This window comes from Tachypleus tridentatus, chromosome 7 (genome assembly GCF_004210375.1).
Source record: "Tachypleus tridentatus isolate NWPU-2018 chromosome 7, ASM421037v1, whole genome shotgun sequence".
Lineage (NCBI taxonomy): Eukaryota > Metazoa > Arthropoda > Merostomata > Xiphosura > Limulidae > Tachypleus > Tachypleus tridentatus.
In genome coordinates this window covers 41,846,506-41,861,674 of record NC_134831.1, presented here as the reverse complement: position 1 = coordinate 41,861,674, position 15,169 = coordinate 41,846,506, and the positions used below count along the sequence as shown (strand labels likewise).

The 15,169-nt window shown below is 35.3% G+C and overlaps 1 protein-coding gene across 1 annotated transcript in view; it reads right to left on the bottom strand.

Moving 5' to 3' along the window:
• The window catches only part of LOC143255519 (uncharacterized), a 135,459-nt gene that overhangs the window by 17,248 nt on the left and 103,042 nt on the right, over window positions 1-15,169 (bottom strand). Inside the window, exons 3-4 of the mRNA XM_076511308.1 lie at window positions 9,508-9,612; window positions 1,560-1,595 (exon numbers count right to left, since the gene is read on the bottom strand). Coding sequence (XP_076367423.1) covers window positions 1,560-1,595; window positions 9,508-9,612 — 141 coding nt within the window. The remainder of the gene's footprint in view (window positions 1-1,559; window positions 1,596-9,507; window positions 9,613-15,169) is intronic.

The following is a 15,169-nucleotide window of genomic DNA, read 5'->3' as shown; positions in this document are numbered from 1 at the left end:
AAATAATACACGATAAGCTAACTTAAGCATGAATTAATATAAGCTAACCTAAACATGAAATAATACACGATAAGCTAACTTAAGCATGAACTAATATAAGTTAACCTAAACATGCACTAACACATGATAAAAGTAAACATGAATTAACGATAAGCTAACCTAAACATGCCCTAGTATATGATAAACTAACCAAAACATGCATTAATATTCGATAATCTAACTTAAACATGAACAAGTATACGATAGGACTCTTTATAGTTACAAAATGATAGTCCGGCTTCAGCTCGGAAGCGAAGTGACAGTTAATGGTATTAGAAGCATGTCCAAAAACAACTGTTTAGATTCACGTGTACTTCATTTGAATTTCGCACAAAGCTACACAAAGCATATCTGCACCAACCATCCCTAATTTAGTCGTGAAAGACCAAAGGGAAGGCAGCTAGTTATTACCACTCATCGACAACTCTTGGGCTATTCTTTATCAACAAATATTGGGGTTGACCATCACCTTATAACGCCTGAAAGAGCGAATATGTTTGATGAGATACAGATGCATGCCCGTCCACATTTCAACAAATGTAAATATACTTTAGAAGAAAGTTTGTACAATAACGTATTCAGAGCTTGTTCAGTTTTCTTTAAAAAGGTCTAATTTTACATCGTAGAATAATATTATGAGTTTATTTTCTGATGGTATTAAGTACGTTAAAGTATAGCATTAACTGAACTAAACCAAAAATGCACACACGTTAAAGCGTAAATTTATCTACTTTATCATATATAGACAGTACTTATTGAAGGCTTAACTTACGTTAGGCCTGAAACAAGTGGACTTCCAGATTTCAGTGTCTGCGATTAGAATTCTTTTGCATTATTCTAGAAATTCTGTATTCAAAGAAGTACTGTTAAATTTTACTGTAGACCTTTATATATATATATATATATAAAATATAATTATGTCGTCAGTTAACTTCTAAACTGGCGACTTGTTTACATACCGTTCATTACATTGCAACATTTCGAATAGATTTAAATTTCTGCATGCCACAATATTCGGTGTAAAGAAACGATCGAAAATAGTGAATAAAATGAACCACTTCTTACGTAAATATATAGGAAACACAAACCATACAGGGATTAAGTGGGATTAATTGGTGCTATTTCCGTTTACATCTGTGACGTATATGTTATTTGGGATCTTGTAATAAACTCCATGGATCAACGAGCAACATGAGACGTAAACAAATTAGAAAAATGTTAAAATATTCGAAAGTGACTTATTTATCCCCACTGATAATTCTTAGGTAAAAATTCTCTGTTTAATGGCGCGGTTACTGAATTTGGAAGTGCAATAGAGCTTGTGAGAAGGCTATGGAAAATAATAATAATATTTCCAAACAGATAATAACTTAATGTTTGTGGACATCACAAGTCATTGCATTTATCTTATAACGAAATTTGCTCTATTCCATTAATAGTCCTAACACATAACGAAACTTGCCATATTCCATTAATAGTCCTAACACCTAGGAACATATAAAAGTATCAATAATATTTACCAAATATCCACTTCCTGAGCTCGAATGGTTGCTGACCTGAAAAAAAAAAAATCTTACACTTACTAACACATTTTTATAATTTGTTTGCGATTACCTAGAGAAAAAAACACACAAAGAATTGTTATATCCACACAATATACAAAACACCAACCAGCCAATTAAATAAACAAATAACTATAGTTTGATACGATAACGTTAGTTAATGTTCCTAAACACAAAGATACCTCTTTGTCTGCACAATATAACTAGTTCAAGCCTCTTTCCTTCATCCGTTCACTTTTGCGTATTCTTCACTTAACATCTTACCCATTACGTTAGCAGCGTTTTTATTTTTATTTTCTTAGCTTTGCTATAAGAAAGACACACACACATACACTTTTTTTAAAAACTGGGAATCAGAACGTTGAAAATTAGAAGAGAGATTATATCCTTTTCTTCCGAAACAAAAACATTTTGCGAAGTTCAACTGACTATAAGATTAAAAAAAAAATTACGCCTTGTTTTATTAGTAAAAATCAGCTGTCTTGAAATCAGTTCCTTTGAAATAAAAGATCAGCTATGTCCTAAACTCAGTTCCTTATATATAAAATTTTCAATATGTTTCATAAATTGTTCCTCGCAAAAAAAACCAAAAAAAACTCCAAAAAACGATATGGTTATCGAATTGGTTCTTATTCTTTTACCAGTTTAGTGTACGTTTATATCTATAAAACAAAATTCAGACAAACACTAACAAAAACATATAAAAAAGCACGTACGGCGCGTAGTTTTAGCACTTCGAAAGAAAGAGATACCTGTACTGTTGAACCGTATCGGCAAAACAAGAGAAAGGGTATAAACAGGCTACTCCAAGACTAGCTACGAATCGCACACCAATGGTAGCAAAAAAAAAGAAAAAAAGAGAAGGTAAGCATTGGAACTTTAAAAAAATATATAATTTACACGGATTTAAATCTACAAATAAAGAACAAACAAAACACGTTTATAAACTTTCCTTAAACCACAAAGATAGATGGAAAATCAACTTTGGAAAACTGTACAAAAATCTGACTTGTCAAAAGGAAGCAAGTCGTCATACTGGATGAATAATGCATCTAATTTATTGTGTGAAACAAAGAACGAACAATTTACTCTCATCAATGTAATAATAAATATTCCAAAAATGGTACAGAGCATGTTCGGGAAGGGTTTACCAAGAGGTATTTAGTGGTTGCAAGTTACTACTGGTCTTATGGTAGATTCCTCATCCAGAAAGTCAGTCAAAAGAAAAACATTAACTTTCATACTATTAAACTGACATGCTCACGCTACTATATCATGAATAAATACAATCTTGTGTATAAACTTGATGCCAATAGGACATGGCTCCATCAAGCCAAAATATTAAGTCATGTCCAAGTCAACGTCCCAGTTCTTCTCAAAATACGAGTGCAAGCGTAAATTCATGATATACCTTTCAAGGACTTGCGCATTTGGAGTGTTCAAACGGGTCCTCAGAAGCTGTTGTATGTACACGGTTGATGGACTTTGGAAACCATGAAAACAAAAAGGAACAACTGTTGTGCGAAAGCCTCCTACAATGGAAATTGCTCTGCAGAAAAATAATCCTTGACCAGTTCATTTTATAGAGTACCGTCAATGACGAAAAGAAAAAACTGGGCACTTATCCTTGTATTATTTCCAAAAGTCCAGAATGAAATACATACAGTAACATAAGTAAAATCATTTTATAAGAACTAGAAGTCTAAACGGGCAAATAAAAGAACCCTAGGACTGAAGTATAGCTGTTCCTACCTTGAACTATTTATAGGAGGGCGGAAAGAAAGCCCTCCACAAGAGATTTACTTTAACAGTGAAATTATGGGGCGTGTTCAACAGAATCACATGTCAAGCAGGCCCACTTTTACAGACACTCTGCTACAAAAATAGTAAAAGGAACCATTTTCTCTCCTAAAACATTATAAAACATTAGCACAAATGAATCGGAAACATAGCAGTCACAATTTCGAATCCCACCAAGTTTTCAAATTAATATACTAGCTTGACAAATTAAAATTGGTTCTGTGAAAATGTGTTACTATTTAACGAGTCTTTAATCATTGTTCATTCTTGATTGGTCTTATCAGCCACAATTATTATTGTTCATGTTTGATGATTAGTTTTATCATCAGCTAAAACTATTATTGTTCATGTTTGATGATTAGTTTTATCATCAGCTAAAACTATTATTGTTCATGTTTGATTAGTCTTATCACCAGTTAAAACTATTATTGTTCATGTTTGATTAGTTTTATCATCAACTTGTCTGTATTTAACTATATAGCGGATGCATCAAGCTAATAACTGATTACATCTCAAGCATTGAAACCGATTCAGATTTAACGATTTTCGAAATTTTTGAGTTGCATCTGAAGAATAACCACAGAAACCGGGAAACTAATGGTATCTGATAAGGTCTCATCTACGAGTACTCTTTAATGCCAGGAGGTCACTTCAAGTGTTAAGTGACTACGGGCGGATCTCTGAGAGATTAGCACGATCCCCTATACAAGTTTAAGTAAGCTACATGGTGCAGTAAAATTATCGTGTTCAAGATGACGTTTTTTGTTGTTTTTTTCAGCACTGGCTACTGTTCAACACGTGTAGGAGTGTTCTCTTACGAAGGGTAAACCAGTTTTGCTACATCCATGAAAACTGCGATGTCAAAAACAAGGGAATAATTTTACAAACGTATGAAGGAAATGAATAAATAATGACATCAGAAAAGGCTAAACTAATGGAGTGTGGGCTTCACTTTAAAATAGGGTACCAAACGTAATGTTTTCCGCGGGGGGCGCTGATGCATCAGATAAGTCTAACCACTTAATTATTTTTTTATTTTGCATTTAATCAAGTAATTATTCATCTATTTCAATATGAATATAAAATCAGGTACCCAATAACATCATATCTGTAGCTGTACGGTAGCTTAAAAGGGATAAATTTAGTGAATCATAATAAATATCTCCATGTAATTAGATATAGCAAACACGCAACTTTACCGTGATTCGTTTTAACTCATACCTTGTCTTTAGTTCAAACAATAATTAAACAAAAACATCAATATCGCGTGGCTAATTATATAATTCTAAAACTAGTGAACTTGAAAAAGAAAACAATAAACGCCAATTTATATTGTAAGATACTTTGTCAAAATATTTTAAGATATTTATAGGGTATGTAACGTACACTAAAATAAATGTACATTTTATTGTACATCAAATACATGGTACTCACTCACCATTCTAAAGATGAAATTATACCTAATGAACATAATATTTTACTTGTTTTAATTTTAATCCGTTTCACGGTGATACATTTGTGTCTGTTTGTTTATTTTCGGACTACTGCGCGAAGTACAAAGAGCTACGTAAAGCCGTCTCAATATTTTGAACTGACTGACCAGAAGAAAGGCAAATATAGAACATCTACTGCGCAGCTCTATGGTTACTCAAATCGAACTGTGGGATTTGATCAACAATATCAAAATGCACCCACGTTTCCGAATTTCGGAACAATAACAGGTTATGAACCACAGACCCTCAGATTAACAGTCCCAAGACACTTTCCACTATAAATGCTCCGCCCACAAGTAATACAAAATTTAAGATAGTCGTTTAAATCGACACGTTTGAACTCATTGATGTGAACGACCAGATAACCAAGCAGGCTGTCTGTTTCAACAATAATTACCTGCAACTATATTTCGACCATATTCTACCACTAACTTCTTTCTTTATCAGTTTCTGGTCGCACATGTGTAAAAATAAATCTGATATTTTTATTAGAGGAAAATTAGAATCCACAATAACTACACTAATAAAAGTGTTCCCAGAACGTCAAACAATACAACTGCTCCAGCATGTCCAACTTGTATTTAAAAAAAAACCGCAAGTATATAAGCCCAAACTGTTTGAATAAAATTAAACACTACAAAGTTTGTTTCATATCGGCGATTTGCTATCAGTATTAATTCAGTACCTCATAGTCCTCACTCTGATTTCAACTCTACGTTTCCGAAAACTTCACGCTACTGTGACAAGCCCCTTCCTCAGATACTTGGGTTAAGTTTGAGATTTATGTTTCTAGAAAATACCAAATACTTTTTTGCGATGAACGTCAACAACAAATCTTCTGCTTAATATTTTATGGTTTGCATTTAATAACAGCCTGAGTTTTAGAAAATAAGGTAAAAGATAAAGTTTTTTAAACTGTGTAAGAAAAATAAAATACATGTATGTTAAACCACCAAAGACAAGTATAATATATCGTGGTAGATTCAAAGTTTAGAACTTATTCAGGTAGTTCTAGCTGAACAGTAAACGAAAACGTTCTAAATCGAAGGTCGCGTGACAAATAACATGTATAACAATGTTTATAAATGCTTGAAGCAACATGATAAAAAAATTAGACAGTTTTATTATACGTTCCTATATATATATACGCATACAAGCATATCCACATACACGAGTGTGACCGGGCACATGCATATATGAATATACATATTTATTATACAGTTTTACCCGTTTTAAGCCAACTACGTCACATAGAAAGACTAAGAGCTTCCCATATGACCAAATTCTACTGTTGTTTCCCGGTCAAAATCTTGACAAATGCAACTGAATCCAACGTGAGAGCGCCCCAGGTGGCAAACACTGACATGTATTGTCCTAGAAAACTTAGCTCTTAGTTGGGTGATTTTCAGGGTGAAGACTTAAAGTGCCGTCATTTACAGCTCGATTTTGTTTCAAAGACTACAAGAAACAACGATACTGAAATTAGTATCGATAAATTAATAAATTTATCTATTTATTAAACCTACAACGAACGTTTCTCTTTGTTTAAAATTTACTTAAGATTACTTGATAATTCCTCAATTATGCTAATTATTAAGTAATAAGTCCTCCGTTGAGATAGCGGTAAGTCTACGGATTTACAACGCTACAATCAAGGGTTCGAGTTCCTTTGGTGGACACAGCATATAGCTCGATGTGACTTTGCTGTAAAAAAGAAAAACACATTAAGGGACCCGGCTTGGCCAGGGAGGTTAAGGCGTTCGACTCGAATTCCGAGGGTCGCCGGTTAGAATCCCCGTCGCACCAAACATGCTCGCCCTTTCAGCCGTGAGGACGTTGTAATGTTACGGTCAATCCCACCATTCATTGGGAAAAGAGCAGCCCTAGAGTTGGCGATAGGTAGTGATAATTAGCTGCCTTCCCTCTAGTCTTACACTGCTAAATTAGGAACGTCTAGCGCAGACAGCCCTGTGTAGCTTTGTGCGAAATTAAAAAACAACAACAACACACATTAAGTAATAAAGTTTAATGAAACTAAACAGTCGATCTTCTTACTGGTCGAGTTGTATTCTGTGAATCTTATATGCTTTTCTTTGAAGGATTTTTAAAGGAAGAAAAGGTGCTTAAAGTAGCCCCACGCGTCAGAAAATAAGTTACAAGCAAGAAAACCTAAAAGGTGGAAGCCACACCACGAAATTATTACGTTCTTAATACAATGTTTATGTTCTACTGTTCTAAGAGGTCAAACAAGTCTAATCAGGAGTAATTTATTTGTTTCGGCGATTATCTAATCAGAATACACGCAATTTGATCAAACTGAAAACAAGTGATTTCAAAAAGTTAACCAGTCACGTTTAGTTTGTTTCAAATTTTGCGCAAAGCCATATAAGAACTATCTGCGCTAGTTTCCATAATTTAGCAATGAAAGATTACAGGGAAGGCAGATAGCCATCAACAACAACCGCCAACTCTTAGTCTACTCTTTTTGCCAACAAACAGTGGGACTGACCGTACATTATAATGCACCCACGCCTGAAATGGCGAGCATGTTTGGTGTGAAAGGTGATTCGAACACACGACCCGTAGATTGGGAGTAGAGCACCTTAACCACTAGCCAATCGAATCGTTGCAATTCAGTCGATCTAAAAAATAGCATCTTTCTTTCGGTTTTTTATCAACTATATATTGATGTAGTCAGTTGATTCGAAATAATTTATTTCAGTGATTAATTAATCAAATTATTGCAATTTTGTCAATTTGAGATCAATTTATTTAAATCAGTAAATATCTAATAAAATAAAACAATTTAAACACTCAAATAATATCTTACTTCTTACAATCATTAGCCAATCAAATTTGTGCAATATAGTAGATCGAGAGAAATATTTTCTATGATCAACTACTGACAAGTATTATCCCTCTAGTCAATGTCAATACTGGTAGTTATGAACTACTGACCAGTGTTAACCCTCTGGTCAACGTAATTACTGGTAGTTATGAACTACCGACAAGTCTTATCCCTCTGTTCAATGTCAGTACTGGTAGTTATGGACTACTGACAAGCGTTATCCCTGTGGCCAGTCTTAATACTGGTAGTTATGGACTACTGACAAGCGTTATCCCTGTGGCCAGTCTTAATACTGGTAGTTATGGGCTACTGACAAGTGCTACCATCTCGTCAATGTCAATACTTGCATCTGCCGTTTTCAGTTTGGGATGACGAAAGCAGGTTTAAACCGTGAAGATAAACTACAGCTGGTGTCTGTTTCAAACACAGTTATCACTGAAACCCTTCTTCATACAAACACAGTATATTTACTCTGCAGCTGTTAATACAGTTTGGATACTTTTCTCACGTAACATAAACTAGGTCAGGTTATGGAGCCCTACATGTATCGACTACATAAGTAGGATCTGTGTTCTTTCAGAGAAAACGAAATAGATAACCTTTGGAAAAGCCTTGGATTCCAATTACGTCAACCTACTTCTTAGAAAACAATACCAAGTTTACTCTTGGTTTTATTTCAGGTGTAACGTGGATAGTTTAATAAAATATATAGCATTAAACTTATGTGTTATTAATCATTATTACAATACTAGTAGTTTTGTTTATTAATTTGCGTGCCAAGCCAAACAACACATTAGTAGGTATGCGCATTTAAGAGAAAAAGTGTAGAATAGACCCAACTACGTTTTGTCCACTGTGTGGAACCGAGTTTCGAATGTAAGTTTTGCAAGCCTGTAAATCTACAGTTCCTTGCCCTCCACCCTATCGAGGAATCATATTAGAAGAAAACGTTTTGTTAATATTACTTTTCATATTAATAGAGTTGTAGTTTTAGCGTAAAGATACACAATGGGTTGCCAGCGCTTCGTCTAGCTAAGGTAATCGAGCCCTGTTTTTTGTTGAAAGTCTTTGACCCACTGAGTGTATCATATTGGTAGGAAATGTTGAGTTAATCACGATTTCTAAACCTCTAATAAACACGTTTTATGATTTCTTTAATGCTGTTTATTTTTATGGAACTTGTCTTTTAAATTGACAATACTTCTAGTAAACATACCTTGCATCATTATGAGAAACATTTTATTAAGATAAAATTATAAATAAACTTGTGCTAAATTTCAATTGAGCCAATACTTAAAAAGACTGATTATACTTGTTTAAAAACATTTCTTTATTGGCCCTGAACCATGAGCTGACACTAAGAAAAAACTCAATGTAAAAACACATTTTAGAAAGCAGTAACTCTATCCATCTTTGCTTTAAAAATAAAATGGTAAAAACTATGTAGCTTATCAACATGGGCAATCTACCGAAGAATTAACGTTAATTACATAGCTAATTCGAATTTATAGATCTATCTTATTAGTTTTGACAAATACTTGAACGTTTAAACAACCCGCATGCACATTACAATAAAATGAAACACAAACGATATCATTATTCTTTCTTTATTAACGACATTACTGACCGTGTTACCCAAGCCACATTCAAATACGTTTTATCGATATTATTATTACATTATTTTTTCCGAAGTGACTTGTTGAATAGAAAAGATGCACTACTTTTAAAAGGGCCATATAAAACACGCTATTGCTACAATACTTACGTCACTCAGCAGGATAGGCGTGACAGGATGAGAACCATTTACTTCCTTTCTGAGCCGGAAGTTGTCATCACTGGTGGCACCCAACTCATTCTGATTGGCATTTAGCTACCAAAGGAAAGAACATGATTATAACCAATACGCAACACGAAAATACACAAATTGTAACACCAGCTTTGAATAAACTATTTCGTTTTCCTTTCTTATGTTCCCCCTCTCTTTTTTCAAACTACATACAATCTTTCACATTTTTATTGATCATACGTTTATCTCCTAACTTTAATTTTCCTTTAAGTAACATTTCTCCAAACTGTATCTATTATTTCCTCTCGATGTTTAATAGAAAATCTACAGCATGTCATTTATACACTTGAGGTACATGGACAACTTCAACAAGTACGACGCTCATGTGGCATAATAGACACTAACCACAAATTGAAGGACCAAGATTCCAAAAAAAAAATTCCTTATAAACACTTTATACCCTTTATTCAACTTAAAAGTAGTATTAGCGCCTCATGGAATTATTATGCATTGTTTGCTGAAAACCAAATAAATATTAAAATCTAATTGTATGATCTCACCAAAATATCAAACTTTTTGAGCTTAACATAAAGGAAGAAATTAAACTTTTTTTTTATCACATCCGTCTTAATTAGCCCAATTTAACACATCAGAATTTTGACATCCTTCGGATACAAATACTGTATTAGATTAGTATGATTGCTTATTTGTTTTGAATTTCGCGCAAAGCTACACGAGGGCTATCTGCGCCAACCGTTCCTAATTTAGCAAAGAAAGGCTAGAGAGAAGGCAGCTAGTCATCACCACTCACCGCAAACTCTTGAGCTACTCTTCTACAACGAATAGTGGAATTAACCGACACATTATGAAACCTCCACGGCCGAGATGGCAAGCATGTTTGGTGGAACGGGGATTCGAATCCATGACACTCAGATTCCGAGTTGAGCGCCCTAACGGTCAGCAGTTTATTGTTAAGCGCGAAGTTGCAAAATAAGCTAGTTATCTGTGTTATACCTACCACGGGTATCAAAACCCAGTTTTTAGCGTTATAAGCTCCTAAGACTTTACGATAAGCCACTGGGGAGGGGGACTAATTGAAAGTGACGTAATTTAAAAAAAACATACATAGCCCCATTGATATTTATCACTTTTGTTAAGTTTAAAAAAAAGCCTTTCACACCATCACACTAACAACCAATTTCATTACTTTGTTTTCATATAACTGTCATATTAAATACACCTGGTTTTGTTTTTTTTTCCATCGTTGGTTTAATTCATAGAATTTTATACCATCCCTTATCCAAAGCAGCCGATCTCTTTAAGGCTTACTAACACAGATAGTAAATACACCAACCACCTAGTGTGATAAGAGCAGAGAGATAAACGGGCTGAAAACAGGAAAATCTTATTCCGACTGTATAAACTTTCCTGTGATGGATCTCATTACTTTTCTTAAAACACGGAAAACCTGAGAAAAGAAAAGAAAATCTGTCATTTTCTTAAGTTGTCTCTCTCTACGCTGAGCACGACTTGGCTTGTACGGTACTAAATTCCGTGCTGAGAGCCGTGCTAAATTAAAGTAAGCGTGGGCATATATAGATCTATACGAAAGACATAAAAATCACGCAGCGCTAATCGCGATGCAGCAAGCAGTTACTTTAGAAAGGTATAGACAAATAAGCACTTGGTGCTTATCAATCATGGGGTAACACGATTCATTAATCATTCGCTCTCTGATGTTTATCTATATTTGGTGTTTCATCTCCGCCACCTCACGCCCTCCCTACCCCGCCCTCACGTGAGGTGCCCTTCGCACCATGAGAGACGGCTCTGACCTCGTGCTTTTACGGGCATGCACACGTTTCGTTCCTCGTAGTCTTGAATACCCACCTTTCCTCGTGACTAGAAATAGATGCCTTACGTGAGAAAAGATTAGACTCACCGGACCACTACTTACTTTCCCGGAAGAACCCGTATGAGCACGGAAACTGATGCCCCGAGATAACGGTGAACAGCACGCCTAGGCAGTGTTAGAAAAGCTTTGGATATGAGCATCTCGAACCGGACGGTAATCACATTTAAACGCCTTACGAAATGGCTACATGCATCTACACAAAGCGTGGACAAACACCCATTACTGGAGGTTAGTACAGACAAGACTACGAGTGAAAAAAAAATGTCTATTTACTTTCATAAATCCACCATTAGACGTAATTTTATATCTCAGAGATAGTGATGGGGAGTCATCCAACTAAAACACACTATATATTGTTATAATCTACTGAAATCAAGAACACAGAAAAGTTTGGTTTAACTTACGAAGGTGGTGCTGTTCTCTATTACTAGTCGTATAAAAATATTGCAAACGTCCGTATATTGATTTAAGACACCTCTCGGTATTACAGTGAAAAAAAGACTTAACTTCCCTCTTAAACACTCCACTGTCAGTTTCGATTCCTTCGATTCTGTGTTGCTCATTTCACCTCTTTACTAACTCAAACCACAATTCTCGAGCATGTTAACCCTGAACCACATTTCACCTGTTTACTTGTTCGAAAGCACACTTCATCCACTCATTTATTCAAAGCACGCTTTAAGTTCTTACTTATTCCATATCGCATTTCACTTCACTTAGAGAAACTGAAAGCAATTTATGTTTGTGGAGGATAGGTTGTAAACCATAATAGAAAGAAAAGTTCCCTTTACACTGAAGCCAAAAATTAACTATTAAACACAGAATTATAATGCAATGGTCAACAGCACTTTTAGAATAGCTCAGGAGGTGACAGAAGGTGGTGTTGACTAAATAACTAAGCTTTAAGTATTCTAAATTAAGAACATCAAACACAAACAGCCCTCCAGTAGCTTTGAGTAAACTTCAACAAGCAAACAAACCTACTCTATCAATTTTCCACAATGTTAGTAGTTATAAAACACTAAACAACACGAACACAAGAGATTCAGGAACAATTACTATGAACAGTTTGTTTATGAGATTCATTCGATTTATTTCATTTGCCCAAACGATCAAATACTTGGTATTTAATTATCTTAACTAAAGAATAGAACAATTTTCGTTTTATACTAATATTTTAGAATTATACTAGGATTTCGGTTTTATTCTGTCTGAAGAAATGCTAAGTTAAATCCATGAAAGTAACATTTTGCACACAATGAGCGTTCACAACAAACAAATTAGCAGAGAGTAGCTGTAGCGCCATACAGTGGCAAAAACGGACTATCACGTCATATAGTTCAATAGTTGCGTCGTTTAGTAAACCCATCTTTCACTAGCTCTTCCATTAAAACTTTCATTTTTAAGTACCATAAATTACGTGCAGTAAAAACAGATGTATATTTCACTCAAAATATCCTCTGTTTGTATGTGAATTTCGTGCATAACAAAACGAGGACTATCTACGCTAGCCGTCTGTAATTAGCGGAAAGTCATCACCACCCACCGCCAACTATTGAACTATTCTTTTACCAACGAATAGTGGGATTGACTGTCAATTATAACGCTCTAACGGCTGAAAGGGTGAGCACATTTGGTGTGGAATTCAAACGCCTTAACTACCTGGCCATAATAATAGTAAAATAAAAAAAGCTAGATTTTTCTCATGGATCGAAAACTAATTGCCTGAGAAAGCCCGCAATTTAATATTTTCCATTATTATTAAAGAATATTAAACTGTGAAGGCCTAACATACTAAAAAACACGACGATTTTATGTTATATCACTACTTAAGGAAAGGGATCGTACTGGGAAAGACGAACGGCTAAATCTTGTATGTTATTGCGATGGAAAGAGGACCACCTTTATTTTCTCTACTGTTGTCACACAGACTACAGCCATCTCTATATTTTATGTTGTAGTTACACAGACTACAGCCATCTTTATTTTTTTATGTTGTAGTTACACCGACTACAGCCATCTTTATTTTCTGTACTGTAGTTACACAAACTAGGGCCACCGTTATTTTCTGTACCGTAATTACATAGACTAGGACCACCTTTATTTTCTGTATTACAGTTATACAAACTAGGACTACCCGTACTTTTTATGTTGTAGTTACGCAAACTGGGGTCACCTTTATCATCTGTATTGTTCATATACACACTAGAGCAACCTTTATTTTCAGAATAAATCGCTTCACCTTCATTTGTATCGATAATGTACGTTGCTATTACCTACACTTTACACTAAACGTATTTTTAGGGTAAACAATTTTTTATGTTTATGGCTTAGAAACGTTACTGAATTTTCGAAGTTATTCAAAATTTTAAATATATCTTTTAAAATTTACTTAGGCACCAAAATTTGTTGATTACAGGAGCGCTAGTAGCATACGAGTGTTAGTTTGTTTGTTTTGAATTTCGCGTAAAGTTACATGAGGGTTATTCACGCTAGCCGGCCTTAATTAGCACTGATAAGCTGGAAGGTTTGTTTTTCGTAATCAAGCACAAAGCTACACAATGAGATATTCTGTACTCTGCTTACGACGGATAATAAAACCCAGTTTCTAGCATTGTAAGTCAGCAGACATGTCGCTGTGCCACATGAGAGGGGAGCAGACTTAGCCACTCAACACCATCCACCGCCAACCGTTGGGCTGCTCTTTTACCAACAAACAGTACGGTTGGTTGAACAACTACAACGCCCCCACGATTGAAAGGGCGAGCATATTCAGTGATGGGGATTCGAACCTGCGATTATCAGATTATAAAGTCCAGTGCCATAACCATCAGGACAAGTTACAAAAATGTAAATATTTTAGAAAAAACCACCATTACTGAAGTTAAGCCCACCAATTACTGCTGAGGTCTCATTCGTACTTTATGTGTAAAACAATGTCTTACGTCCGTTCCTTACATGGAGATAAAAGTGTAACATTACTCAAAGGCGTAAAGCACACGCACACCGTCCCTAGTGTACGTTACATAAACAAATCAGTACTCTCACGATTAACACAAAGCTTTTCTTAAATGAAAATACTGAAAATACAAACTGTATGTTTGTATACACCGGCGTTTGAAAGCGAATAGGGGGGGGGGAAGCACTATGTATTCGAGTTGTAAATGGGCAAGCGGTACACAAACGCCACCTCGCGATAAAATATGAATGTACAAAACGAGCACAATTAGTTCCAAGGCATACATCAAATGGAGCGTATAATGTCTACTCGTCCCTTCGTCCACTCCCCGAGGCGAAGGTCGACCTAATGATGGGGTGTGGGTTTCAAAGAACTGCTGTTGTCTGGGTCTACCTTCTATCGAGGTAAGAACCTCCCCTTTACACTTCTATGAGTTAAATACATTTTCTGTCTATCCTGCTTATTACATTCACCAGCCTTCTCTCCTCCTACTGCGACTTCAAATCAGTTGGGTTTCTCTGGCTGGGTATAAAACAGTCCTGCAGACAGATACGTGGTAACTGAATATGGAAGAAAGTTCTTTGGTGAGCCATGACTGACCGCCGGACTTACTTACACTGATATGTCCCTCCAGTACTAACCTATTCATGAATTTCAGATGGAGGTTTATGGATGCATTAAAATTCACACCAATGTGAGTGCGTATATGTTACAATACACGCCTCTTCAGCTAATTACATCGAAGGACAATGCTGTAACTTAGCTTT